The following is a 19,189-nucleotide window of genomic DNA, read 5'->3' as shown; positions in this document are numbered from 1 at the left end:
ATGCGTCATTCAATATCTTTTCGGTTCATAACGGAAAAGCAGTACTTACGCTGTCTCGCTTTTCTTCCGTGCTGCAATTATTGAAGACTGCAACATTCGAACAGCTAAAGTTTCTCTCTTTATTCTCCTCGTAATAAGCAGTAGTTGCACTTTGCTAACCACTTGTTCGGCCCATGTCCGATCATATATCGTGCAAAAGTACAGAAGAATTTTTACTATATTTCTGGAGTTACGAAAATAATCTTGTATTCAGTGCTAAGAAAGGTAACTAAAGTCACCACAAACCATTTTCATTTCGTTAATACACTATATAAATAAATATCTGTTGCTCAAATAAGTACATATGCATACATCATATATTGCGGTTACAATATTTTCACTGTATAAAAGGGAGGAACCCTTGGAAGTTCTAAGGAGCAAACTCTGAAACACGCGCGCACACACACAGCCCTTAATTTAATTTACCTACACTGCACGAAGTAAATATTTTTTTACCAGTACTTGCCAAATTAAGAATTACATGAGCAGCTGCATGCTATATCCTGGCTATGTGAATTGTAATCTTCTTTAGAGTGTCATGCATTTTTCACTTTCACATAATTGGCCTGAACAATATAAATAGCTAGCTTTACTCCTATGTGTTTTGGGTGTATTTTTGTGTCACAACGAGGTAATAATACGTGCACACACCGAGCTAGGTGCTTGAGCAACACTTTTTAATCAGCTCCGTTGTATATTTCTTACATGTCATCCACATGCATCTACTGTACGGAGCTTGCATGGTCAAAATGAAGAGTTTAGATTTCAGAAAGCGAATGCGTTGCCCGTTTAGTTACCCAAGTCCGCGCATGCGTGTAGCTTCTCAGCGGCAGCCGCCGGCTGCGAACCCGATCTTGCTGTTCTTGACGTCGTAGACGACGCTGAACGTCTGCTGCTGCGTGTTCCCGATGATGGCCGCGCTCCTGGCGGGCGCGAAAGCCAGGCACGTCGTGGCGCTGTCCACGTCCACGAGCAGGTTCCGCGCCGCCAACTTCAACACCGCGCCGCCGGCGAAGGCCATGTTGACCGCTGGCACGCGCAGCTGCGAGGCCTGGCCCTGGAAACACGTGTCGAGGATGGAGAACGACGACGCGCGCCGCGCTCCCTTCATGGCCCCAGCCACCGCCTTGCTCAGCGCAGAGTACACGCCCGTGGGCAGGCGCGTGATCACCGTGCCAGAGTCGATGATCGTCGGCAAGCTTGAGTAAGCAGACGATGACACGGACAGCGACTTCCCGGCGACCGTTATCCCGGTCAGCTTGATGAAGTAGAGCGAGTCGTCGAGCGAGCTGGACACCATGGGTGTGTACGAGTACTGCCCCGGGTTGTACGAGCCGATGGACAAGTACCCGGAGGACGAGGACGTTGGGAGGCAGTAAGAGAACGAGTAACCCAAGCTCGGCGCGAGCTGGTAGAGCAGTGACAGCTTGTTACGCGCCAGGCCGATGAGCCCGGCCGAGCGACCGAAGAGCCCCTCGTTGTCTTGCCCGCAGCCGTAGTAGAAGTTGGGCATGCTGCTCGAGCCGAACGACACGGTGTCCTTGCTCAGATACCTGCGCGTAGCACGCCATGGAGATATAGCATTGCACATGCATCTATGTTAGTGACAATCTAGGAAAATCGTGTAGTTCTTTTTAGAAAATAGAAACTTCTTCTACCCTCTGCACCATTAAAAAATTGTGTACGTTCGAGTGAATTAATTTCTCAAATTATAAATACTTATCGTTTTAACTAAGATTCGGTTAAAATTTTAAAACTTTAATTGTCAATAACTTTTAAAATATTTAATTTTAAAATATAAAAATCACATATATAGATTCATCTTAAAAAATACTTTTACAATATTATATTTTTATTAGATATTATAACTATATTTTAATAAAAAATTATTGTCAAAATTAAACATCAAAGATCATAAAAAATAAAAAAACAACAAGTATTTATGATTGGAGAGGTAATTAAGATTACTGCGTACCCGACGGAGAAGGAGCTGTCGCCGTAGCTGGCCTGGTAGATGCAGACGTTGGAGGAGGAGCAGGCGGCGGGGTTGAGCGTGGCGGAGGTCAGGTCGCTGCACTGCGATGAGGAACACGGCACGGAGGCGTAGGACCTCGACGCCTTGGGGTTGAACACCGGCCCCGCCTGGCGGTGGCAGGACACGACGCAGGGGGAGCACTGGAGCCAGGTGAGCGAGGAGCCCGTGTCCACGACCATGGCGTACGACTTGGCCGGCGTGCCGAGGCCCATGCGGGTGACGTAGTTGCCCACGCCCAACGACGTGCCCGGGTTGAGCGGCACGGACGCCAAGGACTCGTCAGCGGCGGCCGCGCGGTTCTCATCGAGCGAGGTGGGCCGAGCGGACGGCTTCTTGGCGAGGCGCGCGGCGAGCGACGCGATGCGCGCGTCGTCGTGGGTGAGCACGGCGGAGAAGGGGAGGTCGGCCAGCAGCGGCGCCGGCGAGCAGGGGCTCTGCGGGTGGTGCAGCTCGAGGTGGAGCCCGGTGCTGTTCAGGTGCTGGAAATCTGCAGTTCAGCAAGTAGTAGTTTGTTCACCTCCGTCAGTTCGTGCAGACTTACTGCGACCGCGACAAAAGTTGCAACATTTTTTTTGCTGCTGCATGCATGCCAAGAAAGGCATCCCTTCCTCCAGTGCATCATCGTCGCCAAGACACTGAACACGCACTAAGCCTACCGCACCAGTTGCTGTCGCATAGTTTTTAGTACTCTCGTAATTAGACACTGGTGCATATAATTTTCTAATGTTACTGTGAACTTGGACTAATAGAGTTTTAGATTGTCTCGGAACATGCAGAGCAGCCATCAGATTTGGAACTGGCATGACCAGGCCTGAGATCAGATTAATTATTAGTCCAAGGAGTTTTGGATGACAGACGATACATGATAAAAAAAAAATCATGCAATACTACGTTATTTTACAGGTGGGACTTGTGACTTGTGAGTGGCAATCACATGACGTGGTACACCCATACAGTGTATATATGTATCATGTAGCGTGTACGTACAACTTGATGACCAGCACCCAAATATTGAAGGCAAACACCAATCAGCCCCTAAAGGCTATCACGAGAATGGCTTACAGTGTAGACGGGCGGACCAGGAGAAACCAAGACGTGTTACAGGTGGTTGGCAGCAAGTCTATTATTGACTTGAAGTTGTAGACAGTACGGCCCGTACTTGATGAGTAACAAGACATTCAATCTTGTGCTAGTTAATTTCCACACGTATAGCTTCGAGACAAATTGGGCAATCACGTGATATTACTTCATCGGTTAAGTTTGAGCACATGTTCGATCCATGGAGCGCGTAATATTAGCCCTAGAACACTTGATCATCAAGAGCACTCAAGATTAAGTTTTTACTATCTCGTTTAAGCTAGGGGTGCTTTCACTAACGAACATGCAACACGAGAGAGAGAGAGAGAGAGAGAGAGAGAGAGAGAGAGAGAGAGAGAGAGAGAGAGAGAGTCAAAAAAGAAATGAAGAGGATGCGTTTAGTTGGTAGTTAACACGACACTAATAATGGATCCTAGTTGAAAAGGAAAAAAACATTATGGATAATTGGAGTGGTTGCCAGTTTGTCACAACTCACAAGGACCATCCGTCTGAACACGTCTTCAGTGACTTTTGTGCATAAGTACAAACCATGCACTTGTAATATGCACCTTATTTTTCTGTGGAAAAGACATAACCCCCCTCCCCCCCCCCCCCCCCAAAAAAAGATATTTTTCCCAAAAGAAGAAGAAAGAAAACTGTACTACGCTGGATGATTGGAGAACCCATTACTTCAATTTCCAAAAGGAAGCTGGACCACTGCAACCCAGGGATGGTTCATTGGCTACACACATCTAGCCGAATCACGGAACCACATTTCTGGTAGACATGAACATGATGCCGTGTGGGTACATGCGCACGGGCTCATGGGGAAGAAAGGAGAAATTGAAGGAGGCATCTCCTTCATGGCGATCGAATGCATGGCATCTGCATCTCGATCGGCATTGAAAGCTATGCGTGTCCGGCCGTCTCTGGCGCAGCATGCATCCGCTGGCCATTTCGACGGCCATTCTTTGCCGACATGATAGATCATAGATACGGATGGTGGTTGGCTGTGGGAAACGATTGGTTGGTTGGTTTCACGGGAGGAGAAGCACAGTTCATCTGAACTTCGTATTTTGGAGTACGTCACTGAATGGCCAATGGGCCATCGATTCGATTGGGACCGTGTGATAGATGGCTTCCAAAAAGGCCTTAAATTAGAGCTAGCTTTGATCTTATCAGACTCATTTAAAAATGGCAATTGCCAAATAAACAGATGGATTCTAAGAAGCGATTTATTCGGCTGAATAGAAAGTATATATGTATGCATGCTTGCAGAGGAAAAGTATCTAGTGCAAACACCAGCCAGGCTATCTTCACGAAGCTAAGCAACAATTGGCCATCAGAAAATACATACCTAGCTACGCTTTCGTGCTGGTGGTGATGGAATGAAACCATGAAAAAGTATGAGTAATCTACCGAGCATACGTGTACCTAACGTGCTTTTGTACTGTTGCCGATATTTTAATTTTCCTGGTGGCGAAAAGAGTTAACACAGTAGGCGGCTTGAAAAGATTCGATCTGGTTTGTCCTTTGGCTCCCACCCTAGCTGTCAACTTTCAGACAGTTAGGCACTTACGCTTGTCATGGACATGGCAACGAGTTCAGCCTCTGCTTGGAAATGTTTTTACACAAAAAAGTTGAGCTCGAGCCATGATATTTGTCATCGTAATTTCAGGTCCATCACCTCAATATTACTGGTAAACATCTGGAAACTATAAATCTAATGCCGCCTATACTTTTTCTTCGAAAGGGCAAAAAAGAAGAAGTGCTGTCTAAGTTCAGTACTGATGTATGCTATAACGTTTATAAGTACGTCTGAATTACATGCAGGAACCAGAGCTAACTAATGGCAACAGAACATGAAAGAATCAGCAAAAAAAAAAAAAAAAACGAAGGCTGAGCAGTACCCTTTACTTCTGACGAGCAAGCATCGGTGATATCTCTGATAGGAGTGCCCACTGCAAAGAGCAGCGAGAGAGCAAGAAGAGGAAGAAGCAACGCCATCTTATCTGAAAGCTTCCTCTCCTCCTTGCGGTGGCTGTGGCCTGTGGCTCTATAACAATAGAAGCCCGGCCACCTCATGGCCCTTTTATAGAGATTCTGAGCGCCATTTCTGGTTGGGAATTCCATCGTAGCTTTCACTTTCAGCAGTTGAAATGGTCTGTTTTAAATTTTAATCCATTTCCAACCACCTGACTACTGCAGTACTGCTACAATTGCTTATTTCTGCTAAGGCCGTACCAGGATCAGGCATCAGACCTTTTAACTTCTTTTCAGGAAAAAAAAAACTTTTTTCTGTTTGGAAGCTTCTGATGTCGATGGCTTGTAGTGGTATTGTTCACCTCAAAATTAGGAGTGTTCTGATGTATGTAGCGAGATGGTAAGCAAGAGCTACTTTTCTGCAACCCAGAAGCCAAGTTAGGTGCACAATTATGAAGCCGGCTTCTGCTAACCAGGCCCAATTAAGCACCGTTAAGCGCACCTGTCTAGCTAAATAGAACTCCCATCACTGATAAATGGCGTCTAGCATCGGTCGTACAAGTTTTGACAAATCGTAGACTGCGGTGGTTACCAAATGCTCTTGGTGGATCGGTGTTGTATTCGAACTCTTTCTCCTCGCCGAACTGAATGAGCAGAGCTCCTAACATATGTTAAAAAAAAAAAGTGGCTGGAGCGAGCATCAAAGTAGTTCCCACTAGCACAGGCCTCTAGATAACAACTTGTTTAAAGCTGGTAAAAATTTAAAATTAGATAACATACATGAGCATATTTGCTGAAATAGACAATATATTATCGTATTTATAATTTTAGCATTCGTATTCGGCATATCATTTACTAAAAATAGAATTTCGGTACACTGTACGCCGAAAAACCGTAGAACCAGTCATATTCGGTACACCGTGTGCCAAATACGAAACTATAGCATATATTCAACACACGGATGTAGCCCATATTCAGCACACCATGTGCTGAATATGGGCTACAGTGCCGTATTCGACACACGGTGTGCTGAATATGTCATTTGTCTGCCGTGCTATCGCGATGTGAGTTGATGTGATCACACGGCAGGCAAAAGCTATATTCTGCATACCGGTATTCGGCACACTGTGTGCTGAATATGGGCTACAGTGCCGTATTCGACATACGGTGTACCGAATATGGGTTTTTTGACGTACGGTATACCGAAAATCTATTTTCGATAAATAATGCGCCGAATACGTATGCTAAATTTGTAAATACGACAATATGTTATCTATTTTGATAAATACACTCATATATTTTTTCTAATTTTTTTTTTTTTTGCCGTTTAGAGCTAGGTACCACTATCTCGTAGTCTCACTCTCAGTTCAGAAACACAGAAAAAGTACAAGAAAGGGACCTACTTGCTAATCGACATATGTAACGGCATCATATGATCATGTCACACCATACCATATTATCATGTTCCTGCAGCACTGAGAATTGCATACAGTTCAGTTACTGGAGAAGAAAAGAGAATCTAGCTAGCATCTGATTAGCCGGTGAATCTTTCCATCAGGGCAGCTCTAATGGTTGCCCTCAGAAGCTTCAGCCTGACGCCTCTGATGGGGCAACACCGCAACACACTGCTGCATGGAAATGATAGGGTAATGATCCGAAGCAGGCAGGCACGCACCAACCGGCCGGCGACACGAACACCAGCAATGGAAGTGGCCATCTCACCAACCGCGTGAGCTGTTCCGCCCTCATGGATCGATCGGCCGTGCGCGTGCGGCCGTGCACCGAAAAATCATTCACGCCCGCCCATCAAAGGTTGCCAGGACACGGCCGGCTGAGAAGAAAAGGGTGACGTCCACGGACACGAAGGAGAGGTAGGCGGAGTGTATTAGGTAGCGCAACACTGCGTCTGGTGCGGCGAGGCAACCCGTGAAGTTTATCAGCGAGGCAAAAAAGCTCTTGCCACAAACGGTTAGTGAATACCCGGTCCCTATCCGAGATGATACCAGGCGGCGACCCGTGAAGTTTATAGATGTGGTTCAGATATACCTGAGCAATTTGGAGCGCCGTATACAGATGAGAAAGGGGAATTAAGTGACCATACTTCGTGAATTTATCAATGGCCACCAAGGTGGCACCGAATTGTTGCGGTTTGGGTAGCCTTTCGATGAAATCAATATTGATCATGCTCCAGGCTTGAGGTGGCATGGGTAACGGTTCCAGAAGACCAGACAGCTTGACATGTTCCACTTTAGCTTGCCGACAAACCTCACACGATTGAACATACTGCCGGAAATCTTCTTTTAGCTTAGGCCAAGCAAACAATGATTTCACCTGGTGATAAATGGCATGGAAACCAGAGTGTCCACCGATGGCACTGGCATGTAGTGCTTGTAGAATACGACGTTGGGCCAATGTGTTAGTGCCCACCCATACACGGCCTTTGAAACGAATGACCCCATTCTGAAAAGAGAACCCTTGTTCATTGGAGTCGAAAAGGCTTAATTCAGTGAAAAGTAGCTGACAATGGGGGTCATCGACATAGCTTTCAGTCAGACGCTCAAGCCAGGAAGGAGAACTAGATGAGATAGCCAACACTAGAGAGTGCTCAGGATGGCGAGATAAGGCATCAACAGCATTATTGGTACAACCCTTCTTGAACTGAATTTTGAAGTTCAAGTCCATCAGTTTCAAAATAGCCTTCTGCTGGAGACGAGTGGAAGCACGCTGCTCAGTGAGAAACAATAGGCTGCGATGATCAGCCCAAATAAAAAACTCCCCATATTACAGGTATGGGCGCCATTTCTCCACCGCCATGAAAATGGCCATACATTCCTTTTTGTATGTAGACAGTGCTTTGTTCTTGTCACGTAAAGCTTAGCTGAGAAAAGAGATGGGGTGCCCCTCCTGCATGAGCACGGCGCCAATGCCCAAGTCGCTAGCGTCAGTCTCGACCACAAAGGTCTTAGAGAAATTGAGAATAGCCTTTTTCCATGGGCAAACCGTGCTCCCGGGCGCCAAAGAGCTCTGGAAGATGAAGGCCCCGCTGAGGTGCAAGTTCTTCTTCTGCCTTGTGCTCTTCGGTCGATGTTGGACTAATGACCGCTTGCAGCGACATAATCTGAGAAACGGTGGCCCCTGCTCGCTCTGCCTCCAGGCGCCCGAGACAATACAACACTTAATCCTCGGGTGCGTCTTTAGCAGAGAAGTGTGGCTCCACCTTCTTCATTCTGTTAATCTGCAACGCTTCACTCCGCAAGCGGAGATGGAGCTGGCTGATTGGTGGTTACCGACTCGCAAACGAGTGCCAAAGGTCTCCAGGCAAGGTTTCGACGCCCTATTCCTCCTTAGTATTTGGTGCATCTAGAAGGAGAGGAATCGGCGGGCTTTCAACCGCGCATGTCTGCTGCCCGGAGAGCTTTGTAATCTGGTTCGAGACGAAGGTCGCTGCTGGATTCAGGCTGGAAATAGGCCTCTAGCGCAGCTGCTCGGGCTCTAGTGTCGTGTTTTTCTTTGGTCAGTGCGTCACTGGCCGTGTTGTCGGTTTTAGTTTGTTACTGTGTTGTCGGACGACGCTACCGGCCGCCCTTTATTTCCTTCAGTGTAATCTGTACTTCTGCTTTCCTCTTAATGAAACAACGCACCAAGGCGTGTTCTCGAAAAAAAAGAATAGCCTGAATGGGTGCTTGCACCAGAGATTGTTTCAGAAGTTAAAAGGTGTCCTCAGTAGCACGTGTCCATTGAAAGGGTGTACCTTTTTGAGCAAAAGGGTCAGCGGCCAACTGATCAATACATAATGTTTGATGAAGCGCCTGTAATAGCCGATGAGGCCAAGAAAGCTGCAGAGGTGCTTAACTGAAGAAGGGCGAGACCAATTAGCCACAATAGCAATCTTTGAAGGCTCGGTGGCAACTCCAGATGCACAAATGCAGTGACCCAAGTATTCAATAGAGGTCTATGCAAACACACACTTCAAAGGTTTGATCAGAAAACGATGCTCCCAAAGGATGGAAAACACTTGCCTGAGATGGTCGAGATGCTCGCTCAGAGACTTGCTATATACTTAGGATATCGTCCATAAAAACCAGCACACAACGATGCAACAGCTCTGCAAATGTATGGTGCATGATACTCTGAAAAGTAGCCGGCACGTTGGTGAAACCAAAGGGCATAACCAAGAACTCATACAACTCATTGTGTGTGCGGAAAGCTATTTTGAATTCATCTCCAATCGCAACGCGAATCTGATGAAACCCAGTGCCAAAATCCAATTTGATAGCTAAGGTGGTAAGAGAGTTGCGTGCGAGACCCTGGACATGAGTTCGAGTCCCATAAAATACAAAGACCGAAATATGTTTGAAAATAATGTGGATTGTGCATATGCGATGGGCCTTGTATTAGAGTGGCTCTCGGGTGATTTTTTTTTAACCTTTTCATGTAAAAAAATGTGAAACACGTTTATCAGTCATAAGTGATACATCACTGTTACAACTCGTCACTTATATTTAGTTATAGATAATGGGTAGAGACGATCCGTCACATATGATATTCATTGGTGTAGCATCTAGGCCCCTAGGTAAGTGGTAAGTGTTTCGGTGATTAATGACAACCATATTACTGTGACTAACAATTTGTTTTGAAGGGAATCAAAAATTCAGTATACAATGACATTTGGTTAATCTTGGTCCCTAAAGTGCTTATATGGACAATCAAAGGACATATGCTTTAAGACTAAGGATCTTCTAGTTCTAAGTGTCACAAAGGAGATGGAGGATACTTAGAGTAGTATAGGTCTCCTTTTCTTTTTGTCTTTTGACCGTACTATAAAGGGGGGCTAAAAGTAGTAGCTTGACTTAGTGAGTCTAGACGTAGATGATGCACACTTATTAAATTCTAGCACTAGGTAGAGCATACAAGTCCATGGTGAAGCTGTCAAGGAATTAGAGCTCAAAGAGAGTTGAATTGGACAAGCTCACAAAACATTTATTCACCGGATTATCCTCTGATGGATGTCTAATACTCACCGGATAAACACTAATTGAGGCATCCGAATTATATGAAAAATTTCAGAAGTGTTATACCGGAATATCCGGTGATGAAAGTCCGGTGACCACCGGAGCTTTTCCAGCAGAGAAAATTTTCGGAGAAAAATAATTTTGTACCCACCGGATTATCCGGTGAATGCATAATATGAACACCGGACTATTTCTTGCAGAGAGCATTGCTTCGGGCCACAGTGGAAAATTACGTTCACAGGATTATCCGGTGTTGACTGTTGTTCACCGGAGTTTATCACCGGACAAATGTTGCCGTGCAACGGCTAGTGACAGCTGGCTCTGGGTTTGAACCCACCGGACTATCCGGTGATCTTAAGGATATAGCCAGCGGATTATCCGGTGATTACAGTAAAATGAGAGTGGTTAACCAACGGCTAATTTTTGATCTCTAGGCTATAAATACCCACTCAGTTGGTTTCAACAGTCGCTCTTGCGACCCTGTAGCAGCTCATACACTTGGTGTGTCATTTAGAGGCAAGAGAGGGAGCACTTGTGTCCATTTTAAGTTCTTAGTTGAGGATTAAGGGCTTCTTTGAGTGCTTGGAGAGTAACAAGTGTGCATCTAGCTGTTGTCTAGGCTTGGTCTTTGTCAAGTGAAGCTTGAGGCTTGTTACTCTTGGTGGTTGGCAACACCTAGACGGTCTTGGTGATCGGAGGATTTCTCGGTGAGCTCTTGGAGCAATTGTGGGAGCCCCGGAAAAAGAGGATGTACTTGGTTTGATACCCGCCAATCCGGAGATGGAGAAGGGATAATCAAGAGGGAGCACTTGAGCCTTGGTGACTCAAGGGGGAGCGACATCCTTGGTGGATGCTCCAACGAGGACTAGGGGGAAGTGCCAACTTCTCGAAACCTCGGGAAAAAAATCGGTGTTGTCTTCTCCAACTCTTTACTTTCTTGCATCTTATTTTGAGCTTTGTTATTATTGCAAGTTCTTCTTAGGAATTGTCTTTCTTAGTTAATTCTTGCGTGGTTAGCTATCTTGTGCTAGTTAAAATTCCTTACTTGCGTTTCTTATAAGTTTTATTTGGTCAAGCAGTAGTTAATTAAAAAAAATTAATATCCCAATTCACCCCCCTCTTGGGCTATTCGATCCTTTCAATTGGTAACAGATCAAGTTATGATTTATCATCTATGATCATATTGGTAATGAATCTGTAACTATCACCTACGACGACTCATCAGTGATACGTTCAGAATGATAAGCGTGAAACTCATCACCCATAAAGATTAGCACCTGCCATCCATATTCTTTTTTCACATAGTAAATCCGGTGCATACATGATGTGCTTGTCCAGCGTTTGCTGCATCATGAGCTCAAAACCTTGAAACTGCTTCACCAATCCCTCGATCGATGTCGCCATCTGGGCTTCGAGCTTGGTCGGCTTCGTCAATGGTGCCAGGTCGGAGACGACAGCGGAGAGGCGGAGGGAGGCTTTGATACCACTTGTGACGTTCCCGACGGTGCAGTTCACCGTCGAGATCGGTTACGCATCCACGAATCAAACTGGAACCAGAAGAGGTGAGGGAGAGACGTGAGGAGGAAGAAGATGGTGCTCAAAAGCGTCTGTGTCATTGCCTGCCTGTCTCCAGAACAGCACGAGTCGTTTTAATCTTGCCCGCGCTCACGCATTCATTACAAGCCGAATCCGGGGCTAGCCTTTAGAGGATTAGCTACTGTTCGGCGACAAAATATCACAACTGTTTCATTCATTTCTTGGTTAACAGAAAAAAAAAAACAGAGCTACAAAGGACTGAGAGTGAGAGGGCATCAGCTTCTGCGGCAACTTCTCTGACGGAGGAGGCATTCGGTGCCCGGCGAAGCTAGCACACCTCCTGAAAAGCTCGTCATATCCATCTCAAGGGGTCGACGGCAAATGCTCAAATAATCACACAGTGCGTACACAGACGTATCTCTCTCAGATATGCGCACGTCGCACGTCGCACTCGCTCGCATATATGCCCGCGCCACTGTAGAGGAATCCCCGGTGCAAAACAAAGCCAGCGAACACCCAACTCGAGCAAGGCGAAAGCTCAGCGCACGCACAATTTCCACAGAAACAGCAGCCCGTTTTCCACTGTGAGAGCAAGAGAAACACTGTGGCAGGAATTAATAGATTATCGGGTTCGGCCGTGCGATCGATGCGAGGAATAAATAATAAATAATTATATTAGTTTAATAAAAATATGGTATATTTTTAGAACAAGTATCTATCGTACACGTGTCTTTAACTCGGTGCGGTAGGTTTCATAACCGCCACGAGTTAGATAAGGCATGATAGCTTATCGTGTTCTACACGGAAACTATCATCATATTAGGAAAAAGTCTAATAGATATTTAGAAATAATATAATCTAAAAATGTTACACTGTAATTTGTCTTATTGATCTGACTATATAAGAAGGGGAGAGGGCATGTCTAAATGGAGTTGAAGTGAGACAATCAAACTCCAAGCCAGAAGCCGGATAGGCAGTACAGAGCAGATCTAGTTGGATAGGAGCAGAAACAACTCATTAAGATCCACAACAAAATCATATCATGATTAGATTCATCCGATAAGATTTTAGAATTTAGAACCCAAAGAGAACTCACCGAGATCCTTATGATTAGATTTTAGACATATTCTCATTGTAATTATCATTTAAGATTAATTAAGACAAAATAAGATATGAGACTATTATTTTAAGGGAGCCCTACATCTGTATAAAATATCGAGTTTTTCTCTTCAAAACATATAATTAATGACCATGTATTGTACTTTAAATAATTATTTATATAATCGACTTTACCACCATGGTGCATCCCCACTGCAACATTACCTCTACGTCTTTTGTCTTCAAGGATGATAAATACTGGCGCAAACAAAGTCCATCGCGTTTCCGCGTTGCATCCGCAAGATGCGAAGGAGAACGTCAGATAGTTACACAGGGCTCGTACTCACGCGTGAGAAGTCAAGCGCATAACAGGAAATGGGCCAAGAAAGCAACTTTAATATACGTTCTAGTTCGCATTGGTCACTGATCCGTCAAGAGGGGCAGGAGAGGCTGCGAATAGAGAGATTGATCATTGTTTGGTTGTGCACTACTTGTCCAATGTTACTATCCATGGTTGACCCATTGACCCTTTTTTTCTAAGGCCCTTTTTTTCTAAGGCTAATTAGCTGTTCTTTTGAAAGGTTGGGGTCTTGGTCTTTAACTTGTTCTTTTGAAAGGCCGGGCCGGAGACCGGAGAACGTACTGCATTATATTGATTCTACGACGGCGAGGGACATGACGTGTTGCCGAACCGGTCGGGACTTTCCGCGAAATGCGACCTCACAAATACCTAACCATAACGGGACACAGAAAACAAAGGAAATGTAGTTTACTAATGGCTACTCTCTCCGGTCAACTCTCACAAATACCTAACCACACAAGGTTCGATTGAACTTTTAAAATTTGACTATTGATAATTTCTATAATATTTAATTTAAAAACATGAAAATTATATGTGTATATTTGTCTTTCAAACACTTTCATAATTTATAAATTTATTAGAGTTTATAAATATATTATAGTAGAAAATAATAATCAAAGGTCACATCATGTCTAAAATAAGTATTTTTAACTAAAAAAGTATTATAATTTCACTCTAGCGGATGGGCCCGAGTCTGCTACCCAAACATATATGTTCTCACTTCAAAGCCCGATTGAAACACAAAAATTATTAGAATCAAAACATGATTAATAGGAGTGAAAAAATAAAAGTGGATGGACCTCATGTGAACAACGCCGCAACGCAAGGGGACAGAATGAGAACGGTGGAATTGTTAGTTTACTGGGCGGTCATTATAATTTCACACTATCACTACTAAAAAATTATTTTTAGGGACGGGTTATAACCAATTTTTACAGCCGTTTAGTGCAACCGTTTGCGATCGAAGGCCTGTAGAAATGAATGATTTTCACAGGCGCAAAAGTGACCGCCTGTGTAAATCTATTACCACAGTCGATTCCTGTGAAAATAGGTTTTCACATACGGTTCCTTAAACGGACCGCCTGCGATAATCGATCCCTCAATCGATATTTTTTGAATCGAAAAAAAGCAAAAAAAAAAAATTGACCGACCAGGAACCCCACGTGATCGCAAGTCGCAAGTCACAAGTTTTTTCGCGTGAAATACGCGCGTTACGTGATTTTTGGCACTCGAACTTGAAACCTGTCGGGTCGCGCGAACCCTCCCAACCATCACACCAGAAAACGACTACTGAACATATAAGTATATGTAATTCTTTTGATATCTGCAATCCGAAATTTTAAATAACTATTTGGGTATCTAAATGACTTCAAATAAAAAACTTTTCAACTACAAAGTTGTAGATCTCGTCGAGGGCTATAATTTTCATATAAATTTTATCCTCATCCGACTTCGCATGAAAAAGTTATGACAACTTCTTAAAAATTCATAACATTTTCATACAAAGTCGGATGAGGATAAAGTTTATATGAAAATTGTAGCCCTCGACGAGATCTACAACTTTGTAGTTGAAAAGTTTTTCATTTCAAGTCATTTTGATGCCCAAATAATTATTTAAAACTTCAAACGATTATTTGAATATCTAAATGACTTCAAATAAAAAAAATGTCAACTACAAAGTTGTAGATCTCATCGAGAACTACAATTTTTATATAGATTTTTTTCTCATCCAACTTCATATACAAAAGTTATGAATTTTTTAATAGATGATCATTTCCACAGACGATTCCTTATGTGAACCGCCTGTGAAAATGACCATTTTTACAGACGGTTTCTTATATGAACCGTCTATGATAATTTTATCACAGGCGGTTCATATAAGAAAACGTCTGTGAAAATATATTTTCACAGGCGGTTCGTAACCGCAGGAGTCTTTCGTCAATTGGTCAGACGTTTTTTTTGAACAAATCGTCTGTAAAAAATTACCTAAATATCTCGAAAAATAGTTTTTTAAGTAGTGTATCGGATGGACTCCATTGTTTATGCATTCCTGTTCTCTTTTTTTGGAAACAGTTATGCATTCATTCCTGTTCTCACTGAACCCGTTAACAGCACCAAATTTTCACAAAAAAAGAAAGAAAACAATATATTTTTCGCAGAAATCTAGTGGAATTCATGCGCTCCAAACAAGGTGTAAGCTGTTGAGCGCTCCGAAGTCCGAACAAGACTTCAGCTGGTTGGGTAAAAGAGCAAGACAGACATTATTGCCCAATCCAACATATCGAGGAACGTCCAATCTTATCGCGAAGGATTCAAAACCGGCGCTTTTGTGCGCCGATCAAGGCGGAAACATTCGTTAGGAGAGGACCGCACGTCTTGACCGATTCGATCGTCCCCATGTATGCACGCCACCGTTACCTAGTCTACCACGAGACCCCATCCAAGAAGCCTAGTTGCGTACGTGCCGGGCACCCCGGCCCCGTGCATGTCACTCCTCTATATAAGCAGGTTGGCATTCTGGAGCTGCAACTCACTACATCTCAGCTGCTGCAACATTGCCTGGGAAGCAAGTACCAGCCAGTCATGGCCTCTGTTTCGAAGCTTCTGCTTCTCTTGTGCAGCTATCACACTCTCACTGCTCATGCAGGTGATGATCGCAGCTACAAGGTTCTTGCCACCGGTTCTCTGAAGACTGACGCCGTCTGCACCGACCCCAAAGGTGCGGCACTCTCCCTGCACGCGCGTACAGTTTCACTTGGTTGTTCTGTGCACGGTTGTAGTAATCCTTCCCATGATTTTATTGTTTCAGCTACTCCGTCCTCCGGTGGCGCCACGGTGCCGTTGCACCACCGTTACGGTCCGTGCTCGCCGGTGCTTTCCAAGAAGATGCCAACCTTGGAGGAGATTCTCCGCCGTGACCAGCTCCGAGCTAGCTACATCCTACGGAAGTTCTCCGGTGCCACGGGCCGCGCCGGTGACGTCCAGCAATCGGATGCCACCGTGCCGACCACCCTGGGCACCTCCCTGAACACGTTGGAGTACGTGATCACCGTCGGCATAGGCTCGCCGGCCGTGACCCAAACATTGCTCATAGACACCGGCAGCGACGTGTCATGGGTGCAGTGCAGACCGTGCTCGCAGTGCCACTCCCAGGCGGACCCCCGCTTCGATCCCAAAGCGTCGAGCACGTACTCCCCGTTCTCTTGCAGCTCGGGAACCTGCGCGCAGCTCGGCCAGGAGGGCAACGGCTGCGTGAGCTCCAAGTGCCAGTACATTGTCAATTACGGCGACGGATCGAGCACGACAGGGACGTACAGCTCCGACACGCTCGCCCTGGGCTCCAACGCCGTCAAGAGCTTCCAGTTCGGGTGCAGCAACGCCGAGTCGGGCTTCAACGACCAAGCCGACGGGCTCATGGGGCTCGGCGGCGGCGCGCAGTCGCTCGTGTCGCAGACGGCGGGGACGTTCGGCAAGGCCTTCTCGTACTGCCTCCCGTCGACTCCAGGCTCCTCAGGGTTCCTCACGCTCGGCGCTGGAAGTTCGGGCTTCGTGAAGACGCCGATGCTCAGGAGCAGCCGGAACCCGACGTTCTACGGCGTGCTCCTTAAGGCCATCAGGGTGGGCGGGAAGCAGCTCAACGTGCCGCCCTCGGTCTTCTCCGCCGGGTCGCTCATGGACTCCGGCACGGTCATCACGCGGCTTCCGGCGACGGCGTACTCGGCGCTGTCGTCGGCGTTCAAGGCCAGGATGAAGCAGTACCCGCCGGCGCAGCCCAGCGGCATCCTCGACACGTGCTTCGACTTCAGCGGCCATAGCAGCGTCAGCATACCGACCGTCGCGCTGGTGTTCTCCGGGGACGCGGTCGTCGACCTCGACCCCCACGGAATCATCTTGGACAACTGCCTTGCCTTCGCGGGCAACAGCGACGACGGCTCCCTCTGCATCATCGGCAACGTGCAACAGCGGACGCTCGAAGTGCTGTACGACGTCGGCCAGGGCGCCGTGGGGTTCCGGGCTGGGGCTTGCTGATCGGCGCGCGTAAGGACATTGTCCCTACCACACTGCGGGGAGGTAGCACGATAGGCTTCTCTCGCGTGGTTGTCTACTTGTTTGTGGTTGCGAAATAAGGGAGGGGTTGGAAAATAAGGTATATTTAAGTTTATTTTAATTTATAAATAATTTATGAGTAAAAACTGATAAAATGATATGATTATATCATCAGAGCATAATCTAGACATGTGTACGAAAATACAACATATGACTAGATCTACTATATTCAAAATTAAAAATCGCAGTAAATAAAGTACAAGTAACATATTTTTTACGTATTGGTCATGTGTTGTGAAGGTTGCTGAAGATACTGGTTGCACTGTGTTAACGACGCGATCGATCCTACTGATGACGCTATGAGTTTGTTGACGATGACAGCGGGCAGCGCCCAAGCAACTAGGAAGAGGAGCCGTAGTGAAGAACTTAAACAGTCGCGCGAAGTATTTCCCCAAAACCTTACTCGCTCTCTCTCGGTATAAGATCTCAAGAGCGAGGGTTTTAGAGACCTGCTCTTCCATTCACCGGTGCACGCTGACGCCGGGATAGAATAGACTACAGCGGCAACACAATCGAGAGAGAAAGAGGCAAAACCCTAATTCTTACATAGACTCATGTAATTGAGAGCGTTCCTAATTTTAGGGCTACTCTTAATTAACAGTCTATATTGTATGTGTACCCAATGAGGTGGGGTCATTGCATATATATATGGAGAAAACCCTCACATCTACCTCCATTAGCAATATGGTACTAATAGAGTGTGGGTCTCAATATATGTCACATCTCCATAATATGAGTCTTTGAGATTTATTAGGAATTATTACGTGGGTTGACCATAATAATTGTAACAATCCTCCACTAGATCTCAAAGTCCCATAGAGAATTATCAGTTTCCCGCTGTTGTTTGATATACCAATGTTTCAGTAGAGACTGTTAAGTTAAACATCCACCTAGAACATCAAGATACACTTATTTACAACTTGAACAATGGATTATGCCTTGAATTGTAAGTTTTGTGCAAACAAGATTTACTTAAAGTCATAACTGATACTTGGCTGTCAGTATGCTACCCCGCGGGTAGAGATATAAGTCCTACTCTATGGTCTTTTCATGAGTTTACTAGAAATCACCCAAATCACACCGGTTGTGCCAAATCTAGCCGCAGCACATACAGACAGTTGACGCTGCGCTTGACCTTGGCAAGGAGGCATCGCTGAGGATCACAAATGCGAAGGATGCCATCGTCAATGAGGACCTGGCACTTGTTCTCATTGAGCTGACCCAAGCTTATGATGTCGCTGCGTAGCTGCGGTATGAAGTAGACGCCGGTCAAGGCTCGATGCTCGCCGCCGTGACCCATGAACACCACGGTACCGCAGCCAAGGATGTTGACGACGGAGCCATCTCCAAACTTGACGTTGCCGGTGATGCTCGTGTCCAACTCGATGAAGATGTCATGGCGCCTCGTCATGTGGTTGCTGGCGCCTAAGTCCAGGTACCACGCCTCGTTGTGATGGTCACCGATATTCCCGAGCAAGTCCTTTTATGCGTGGCTCTTCGAGGGAGACAGTGTGACCGGTGATCGGTGTAGGCTTGACAATGGTACATGATTGCAGCATGAGGAGTGTGAGTTCATTGTCGTCCTCCTTGGTTAGATGTGCCTTGTTGACGCGCTTCGGCTGCCTGCAATCTTTAGCACAGTGCCCGATCTTACCGCAGTTTTGGCATTTGTCCCACGTCTATTCGCGTGCACCTTCCTTGTCATCCGCCTTCTTGATAGGTTTCTTGCCACGCCGTCGGTCACCTGGCTTGCCCTTCTAGCCGCCGGATGAGCCTTCACCATCTTGGCGTAGCTTGAGCCTCACGAGCCACTCCTCCTCCATGAGCAGCAGCTTGCCACTGGTGTCCATGGCGGGAGCAGAGCCGAGGCTATCTTCTACCGCCTTGAGCCACCCAGTGACCTCCTCCATGGTCAGTTCACCCAGATCGAGCAACGTCTCA

At 45.9% G+C, this 19,189-nt stretch overlaps 2 protein-coding genes across 2 annotated transcripts; one reads left to right on the top strand and one right to left on the bottom strand.

Annotated features, from left to right (window-relative positions):
* Positions 1-311: 311 nt before the first annotated feature.
* On the bottom strand, positions 312-5,251 carry LOC133919689 (aspartyl protease family protein At5g10770-like). Its single transcript, XM_062364160.1, has 3 exons — positions 5,062-5,251; positions 2,015-2,561; positions 312-1,592 (listed from the first exon to the last, which is right to left on the bottom strand). Exons 1-3 carry the CDS (start codon positions 5,234-5,236, stop codon positions 863-865), a joined length of 1,452 nt encoding a protein of 483 aa, XP_062220144.1. The 5' UTR covers positions 5,237-5,251; the 3' UTR covers positions 312-862.
* Positions 5,252-15,686: 10,435 nt separating this feature from the next.
* Positions 15,687-17,471, top strand: LOC133917687 (aspartyl protease family protein At5g10770-like). The gene is made up of 2 exons (XM_062361559.1): positions 15,687-15,860; positions 15,951-17,471. Exons 1-2 carry the CDS (start codon positions 15,725-15,727, stop codon positions 17,168-17,170), a joined length of 1,356 nt encoding a protein of 451 aa, XP_062217543.1. The 5' UTR covers positions 15,687-15,724; the 3' UTR covers positions 17,171-17,471.
* The last annotated feature ends 1,718 nt before the right edge of the window (positions 17,472-19,189 follow it).

The sequence above is a fragment of the Phragmites australis genome, chromosome 5 (genome assembly GCF_958298935.1).
Source record: "Phragmites australis chromosome 5, lpPhrAust1.1, whole genome shotgun sequence".
Taxonomy (NCBI): Eukaryota; Viridiplantae; Streptophyta; class Magnoliopsida; order Poales; family Poaceae; genus Phragmites; species Phragmites australis.
This window is presented reverse-complemented; position numbering and strand designations above follow the sequence as displayed.